Source organism: Lactuca sativa, chromosome 5, assembly GCF_002870075.4.
Source record: "Lactuca sativa cultivar Salinas chromosome 5, Lsat_Salinas_v11, whole genome shotgun sequence".
Taxonomy (NCBI): Eukaryota; Viridiplantae; Streptophyta; class Magnoliopsida; order Asterales; family Asteraceae; genus Lactuca; species Lactuca sativa.
The window spans coordinates 238,208,494-238,216,892 of record NC_056627.2 but is presented as its reverse complement, the minus strand read 5'-3'; the positions used below and the strand labels follow the sequence as shown (position 1 = coordinate 238,216,892).

General features: G+C 35.8%; 1 protein-coding gene across 1 annotated transcript; it reads right to left on the bottom strand.

The window, feature by feature from the left end:
• Positions 1-1,384: 1,384 nt before the first annotated feature.
• On the bottom strand, positions 1,385-1,873 carry LOC128125966 (leucine-rich repeat extensin-like protein 3). Its single transcript, XM_052763627.1, has one exon. It carries the CDS (start codon positions 1,871-1,873, stop codon positions 1,385-1,387), a length of 489 nt encoding a protein of 162 aa, XP_052619587.1.
• Positions 1,874-8,399: the final 6,526 nt, after the last annotated feature.

Here is an 8,399-nt window from a genome sequence, read left to right as displayed (position 1 = left end):
TTTAAAATCATTTAAATCATTGATTAGGGGTATGAACTCACCTATAGATGGTGGTTTGGATGAACTGGACGGTGTAGGATTGTTAGGTGTCAAGTGAGGACTTGTACACACACTACGATCCTAATGAACATATAATCACACATATATGCACTCAATTAGTCTTAAATTACTAATTGATAATGTTAAGACATCCTAGAACATAATAAACACTTTATATAAGTGTTATAAGCCCTAAGGATTGCATCTAAGCTACTGTGGGACAAGGCACTTGGGTTTAGGGTTCCAAAGGACCCTATACTTGAGTTTACTCTCCATATAACCTCACACATGGAGTTTACGGTTGTAAACTCTTGATTTTACGGCCATAAACTCCAAGACTTAATGTCTTTGGTTGTTTTGAGGTGTTAAATGATCCCTAGAAGTATCCCAACTTGGTGGTTTGATTCTTGGAAGGGTTTAGGGCATAGAAGCACTCCTTTGAGGAGTTTATGGCCCTAAGGCCATTTCCTTTGGAGTTTACTACCGTAAACTCCCTTGGAATGGTGTTTTTGATGCTTTCAAGTCTCTTGCACATGTGGTATAGGTCTTAGACTTTCATCCTAAGCATATGAAGGCCTTAGGCACACTTTGGTGCCTTAGTTTGATGTTCACGGCCCAAGAACCTCATTAGGGCCGTGAACTCACTTTGAGGGGTGTTTTTTATGTGTTTTGGTCCTTCATTTAAGTGGAAACAATTCCTAGTAAATTTCTAAGGCTTTAGGTATCTTAAAAACATACTTTGGTCCATGATTTTGGAGTTCACGGTCCAAGATCTTCTTGGGCCGTGAACACCCAAAACTTGGTGATTCTTTGTTGTTTTCATGTCCCAAATACACCCATATACGAGTCCAAGGTAGTAGCATATCACGGGGGAAAGGCTAGGCTTTGCTTCGGGAGTTTACCGCCCAAGAACACCTTGGGGAGTAAACTCCTAAATCTAGTTATTTAGCTATGTAATCTATGTTATGAACACATTTTAAGCTATATAACACTACTAGAGAGAGGTACTCACGATTTGGGATAAAAACCCGAAGACCCATGAGAGAGAAAATGGCTTTTCTCTAGTTGAAAATGCGAATAATGAATGAATTTGGTTCAGAATTCTATTTATAGTCTTGAGATATTTTTGGCAGAAAATATTTTTGTTCCCGAAATGATCTCTAATATAACAGAGTGATGGAATAATAGAGTTGCACTAAACCCTAATGCATCCACTCTCCTGATATATCCTGAAGTGTAAACCCTGAATTTCTCAAACTTACACGAAAAAGTCTGAAAATTAACTGTGACTGCTATAACTTCTATTGAAGTGATATTGTTTGTACAGAATGGAAATTTCGGGTTGTCACACGGGTGGTGGTTGGTGGTAATGGCAAGTGGTGGTCATAATGGTGGGTAGTGGGTGGGTGGTAGTGATGGGTGGTGGAAGTGGGTGGGTGGTGGTTTGGGTGGGTGGTGGGTGGGGGTGATGAGGGAAGGTGTTAGTGGCAGGTGGTAGTGGTCGGTGGTGATGGATGGTAGTGGTGGCTTGTGGGTAGTGATGGTGGTGGCGGGTGCTGGTTTTGGTGGGTGGTGGGTGGAGCTGGTGGTGACGAATGGTGGTGATGGATGGTGGTGGGTGGTGGTGATGGGTGGTGATAGGGGTGATGGTGGTAGGAGGTAGGTGGTGGTGGATGGTTGTGGTTGGTGGTGGTGATGGGTAGTAGAGGTAGGTGGTAATGCTGGTGGCGGGTGGTGGTTTTTGTGGGTGATAGGTAGGGGTGGTGGTAGCAGGTGGTGGTGGAGGTAGGTGGTGATGAGTGGTGTTGGTCGGTAGTGATGAGTAGTGGTACATGGTAGTAGATGGGTAGTGATGGATGCGGTGGTTGGTGGTGGTGGCGAGTGCTGTTGATGGGTGGTGGAGGTGATGGTGGGTGGTAGGTACTGGTGGTGGGTGCTGGTGGCGGTGGTGGTCAGTTAGCGGTAGGCGATGGGTGGTGATGGTGGTGACAGGTGCTGGTTGTGGCGGGTGGTGGTTTTGGTGGGTGGTGGGTGGAGGTGGTGGTGACGGATGGTGGTGGTGGGTGGTGGTGGTAGAGGGTGGTGGTGATGGGTAATTGAGGTGGGTGAGGGTTATGGTGATGGGTGGTTGAGGTAGGTAGTGATGATGATGGCGGGTGGTGGTTTTGGTGGATGATGGATGGGGGTGGTGTTAGCGGGTGGTGATGGTGGTGGCTGGTGCTAGTCGTGGCGGGTGGTGGTTTTGGTGAGTGGTGATAGGTGGTGGTGGTGATGGTGGGTGGTGGTGGTGGTAATGGGTGGTGGTGATAGGTGATTGAGGTGGGTAGGGGTAGTTGTGATGGGTGGTGGAGGTAGGTGGTGATGGTTGTGGCGGGTGGTGGTTTTGGTGGGTAATAGGTGGGGGTGGTGGTAGTGGACGGTGGTGGAGGTGGGTGGTGTTGACGAGTGGTGGTGGTCTGTAGTGATGAGTGGTGGTGCATGGTGGTGGGTAGTGGTGGTTGGTGGTGGTTGGTGGTGGTGGCGGGTGGTAGTTAAGGTGGTGGTGAGTGGTTTTGGTTAGTAGGTTTTTAATTGTTTGTAATAATTAATTGATTTTTATGAATATTATTTTATAGTTTTAATTAAAAAAAAATGTGATCCAAATTGTTCTCAAATATTCTCACAATAAGAAATGTTCTCAATTGAACGCTCCTCTCTCTCTCTCTCTCTCTCTATATATATATATATATATATATATATATATATATATATATATATATATATATATATATATATATGTGTGTGTATATATATATATATATATATATATATATATATATATATATATATATATATATGGGAAGGTTCAGTTGAGATTAAAAAAAATAGACATCTTGAAATTCAACCTCAGCCATATATTTCTCACTTGTCTTTCTAACGCTCCAATGTACCGGCAGCAACGAGATATATCTAACCATAAATGATTATATGATAGAGAGATATAATCATATATGATTATACATGTTTATATGTATATATAATCATAAATGATTATACATATATGTATGTTCACAGATTGAGTAATCATATATAATTATGACACTTGATGGCAGAAGAGGTGGTGGTGGCAGAGGTGGCAGTGGTATAAGTGATGGAGGTGACAATGGTGGAGTTGGCTGGTGTCAGAGGTGGTGGTAGTGGAACTGTTAGGTTGGAGCAAAGAACGGGTGTTGTTGTTGCATATTGTTATGTTGGGTCGTCTGAGATTTGGACCCATGTCCATGTTTTTTATTACTACCTGGGATTGGCAGCAAACCTTGTTGATTAGTTCCATGAGAAAACTGATAAGGGTAGGCCCACACCCATACGCCTTGTCGTTGAATGTGTTGTTGTTTTTGACTTTTGTTGAAAAAATTACCATCACATCCTCCATTGTTTTATCGACTGCCGTAGCGCCCTTCTCCTGGGCCACAATGATGTCCACCGCAACCCCCATGGTAACCACCTCTATTATTGTTGTTGCTTTTTTGTTATTATGCCACTAATATGATGAATAGTTATGTGGGTTTTGAGCAGTGAGAGCATGTGGAGATAATGAATTGCCAGCATGTGTTAGTGTGGAGTCATGTTGTTTATCTTGGAGCATTTGTTGCTCCTCATATATCAAGACGGATCTAGTGTCCCAGGTAGATGAAGGCGATTCCTTCTATCCGGGATGTTTTATTGTCACGAAAGACATTTTCAAGGTTTTCCTAAATTTCAAACGTTGTTGTTTGTTTCTTGAAGAACATTTTAAGAAGATAGATGGAGAGGGTAGCATACAACCATGATTTCACGATGGAATCCTTGCGGAGACATGCTTCCTTTTTAGTTGTTGATCCTTCCATTCCTTTGTCTTTTTCTTTTTCTTTATCAGTTGTCATTTGAGAAGGAGGTTTGGGGAGGTCATCAACTGCATACCCGATGCATTGAATTTCTAATAATTCTCGCCAAATATCATAGTTCATCTTATCCAAATCTAGAACAAACGGAACTACATGCTTGATGTTAATTGTAGAGGAGGGCTTGTTAGTGGGAGAATTGATGAGAATGAGGAAGAGATATTGAGAGGGAAGATCGAATGAAAGATCAGAGAATAGCATAAGTAAAGTGAAATGTCGGCTAGGGTTTAAGGCAATTAGACTATGTTTTGCTCTGATACCATTTAATTTCCAAAATTCTCGCCAAGCTATCTTTCATTAATTATGCATTATATATATATATATATATATATATATATATATATATATATATATATATATATATATATATATATATATATATATATATATATATATATATATATATATATATATATATAACGTACATGAGAAATCAGAAGAAGGCCCAAACATTAATGGGTTGACTATATACTAATATAGCATATCATATCATACTATATTATAAATGAAGCATTTTTCCTTTCACCACATTCATTTGAAACTCTCATGTATTTTTTCTTTCATCACATTCATTTGAAACTCCCATGACTTTTCAATTTCTTTCTAATAATAATTATATGTTGGTTAATAAGGTTAAATAAATATCAAACCTAAAGTATAATCATATATAAACTAAATTTCAATATTAAAATAATATCTTTACTTCTACTTATTAAGTGGTTTTTTTAACTTTTAACATATTATACTTAATTTATTAGTTTTAATATATTGTTGGATGTAAACCATTATCATTTTAAAGATACAATTTTGGAACAATTTGTATAAAATACTTAAATTATTAATTTGAATATAACATTACAGAGTCAAATTAAATATAAATTTTTAGTTTAACTTAAAAAACCAAAGAATATTTTGTAAATAGTTAATAGTGATTAATTGTAGTGTTTTTCAAATAATGATTTTAAGTTGGTTAATAAAGTTAAATAAATATCAAACCTAAAGTGTAATCATAAATATACTAAATTTTAATTTTAAAAAAATAAATTTAATTCTATTTATAAAGTTATGTCTTTAACTTTTAACATAATATACTTAATTTATTAGATTTAATATGATGTTGTATGTAAGTCATTATCAGTTTAAAACTATAACTTTTGAACAGTTTGGATTAAAACCTAAGAATATTTTGTAAAAATTTAAAGTGATAAATTATAGTGATAAATGCAAAAACTGAATTATAATCTCAATTTAACTAAAATATTTCCAAAAGATATTTTTATAATCGTTAAAAGTTTTCAAATAAATGGCTTAAAATAACTTACAATAACAATAGTTAAAAATAACTCTATATAAATTATTATATTGTTACCCTTATAGTCAAAAAACAATGTTTTATGTTTTAAATAATTATAATGATAAAAATTAAAACATTAAACAGATAAAATTTTAAAAATTAATTAACAATAAAAATAGCTATAAATAACATTAAATCATATATTATATTTAATTTTATTCATGTTTAACTCGCGGGTAAAAGTCATTCAAACGATTGAAGATTATGCAGTTAAAATAGATGTATATATTATCATATAATTCTAAATAATCAATACATTATATCAATTTAGTATACAAATTATTATATCAAATTTAACAACAACTTTATTGTTATATTAAAAAAAACATATATTTGTAAAGACTTCAACTATATAAGTGTTTTGCGCAACTTGCGGGCATTCGCCTAATACACAAAATAATATTACGCTAACATATTTCACTCTTGTATCTTTCCAAATGGAGATGCTCTCGTGCCAAGCCATCTTTCATTAATGCTCTAAACTATATAGAGTTTAATGGAGACACATTATTATTTCATTTTTCATACAATTTTACTATTTTTTTTCAACAATGCATTAAATTCTAGAGAAGTTAAATGAAACATACTTTTTAAAAAATCATTTATTCTTTAATAAGTGTATATTGAAAAAGATTCATTCTTCTCATCAAATAGTTTAGTGGCCATTGAACTTCATATCTATTGAATGTCAACTAAGCATTCCATCTCATTCAACAATTCTATTAAACTATGCATTAATTGTGGATGCTCTAATTACTTGAGATTGATCTTATTTCTTGTTTGGTTTGTAGAATTAGCATGTTAATGGTCTTATATATTTATCAAGAGTAAATGTTATCAAGTAGTGTCTGCAATGACTAAGGTTTCATTGGTCGTATATTATTTTAGGTGGTAAGCACCACATATATTTTCAATGAAATACCTATATGTGTGGCTTAGCCTGTATGTGTAACGTCTCATTCTCACAACAAATAATTTCATTTTTAATTAAGTTAAAACTTCATGTTTATAGAATCCAAGTTAAGAAAACCATTTGTTCCAAGGTACATTTGTTTAAAAATCAAAGTAATATAATAACGCAAAATCTCCACTGCTACTGATGAATGTGTACAATCTTGCCTTCGCCTTCCCACCATCATCATTGCTACCTGAAAAACATTTAATCCACAACTATAAGCCAAAGCTTACTGAGTTCCCCGAAAATACCACACACCAAAATACACATAAAATGCATGCACACCAGGTCCATAATCAAAAAGACTAGCTTGCCCCCAAGCCCACATCATAAGACGATAATTCCCTTTTCGGACCTAAAGCTTATGATTGGACTGCTCACAGATATGTTGGCCTGTCACCTCAACCTAATCAATCACCCGAGCCTCTGGTACATGACTGGTTGCTCTCCCGTGCCTACGGCTTACAATCGGATCGTACCTGGTATCTTAGCCTACAACACAAAGTAGAACTGCCTCAACCTGACCCACCATAATATGGCGACATATATAATCAAGAAATTAATCAACTAAACACATAAGCACATGTAACTATCTACATGAATTTACCTGTCTAATAGCTCACTACCACATACTATGTCTCTTTCAGCACACTATGCCACTACCGGTAAATCTCTAAGGAATAAATAACTATATGTAACCAGAGGTGCAATAGATATCCTATAATGCTCGAGTTTTAGGTACTCTTCAGTATATTAATTAAGTCTTAAAAGTTTTCATTTTGGTCCTTGTTACATTGGGCATAACATGTAGTAGGATAGGCGTACTCCCTTAAGTTGGGCACGGGCGTTAGTGACGTACGTTGGAAGTACCAATACGTACGTCGAGCGTACGTAAGCAGACCATAAACCCTAATTTTTTGGGTTTGGACCTTATTTAAGTGTCATTATGGACCTTCAGGTTTCCACCTCATCAGCCTCCTTCCCTCTAATGACTCCCCACAAAACCTTAGCTTTTCCTTGGTGATCAAGCATTGGTAGTGAACTTTAGTTGTTTTTGTGCATTTTGAAGATGTAGGAACTTATGCATTTTCAACCTTATTGATTCATCTCTTAGATCTAGTTAGCTTAGAGTTCTTGGCATCTTTTGATCCCTTGAGTTGTTTCATATGGGTATAAGTTACTCTAGAAGCTTAGGATGGTAGATCTTAGTGTTTTTTGAGGTCCCTTGTGCATAAAAATGGTATCTTCATGGATTTAACTCAACCATTCAAGGGTTGATGTTCATTTCATAGGTTTGGAATGTTAAAATTGATGGGTTTTGTCCATATGAACATTCCTATGTGCACATGCAAACCCTAATGCTTGGATCTAGGTTTCTTTAATTAAACATGCTTTGAATCCAAGACTTCTAATAACTAATTAGGTATAAGAACAATACAAAATCAGATCTGGAAGTTTACCTTTGAATCTCTTGTTTGATCTTGTTGTCTTGGAGCTCTAGAGTCACAATTGTCACTCCTCTAATGGCTTACAAACACCAACTAGCAAAGAGGATGATTTGAGAGAGAGGGGAGGGAAGATTCGGCCAGGGTTCCTTTACTTTAGAAGAGATGCCGATTTCCCTTGCCTAAGGGGTCTATTTATACTTGTAAGGCTCTTTGAGTTTCACTCTAAAACCTTGGCTGTATAACTATTACTCAAAGCAATCCAAATCCCTTCCAAGATAATGCCTTGGACGAATTTGAGGCTTATCCTAGCCTAGAAATCGTCCATCCTCTATCCAAGAAAGATTTACAGCCCAAATTGTAACTATCAAACAATTGACAGTTTATACCCCTTTGTTTAATTAATCTCTTTAAGTCACCAAATTAATTCCCAATTAATTTATGACTTATATCAATCAAACAATATTATTATTATTCCTTATATTATAATTATAATATATTAATAATATTTATTCTCTCATAATAAATCATCCTGTCAAGTTGCTATGGTGAAGGCAACCCAAAAGGACCATGCATAATCGAGTCAAATACTTGTCTAATATAGTCGCAACCTTAGACACTATTCCAACAAAAATTGGGTATCGGGGCTTATTAAGCCATGCATAAGCTTATAGTTTCCAAATTTA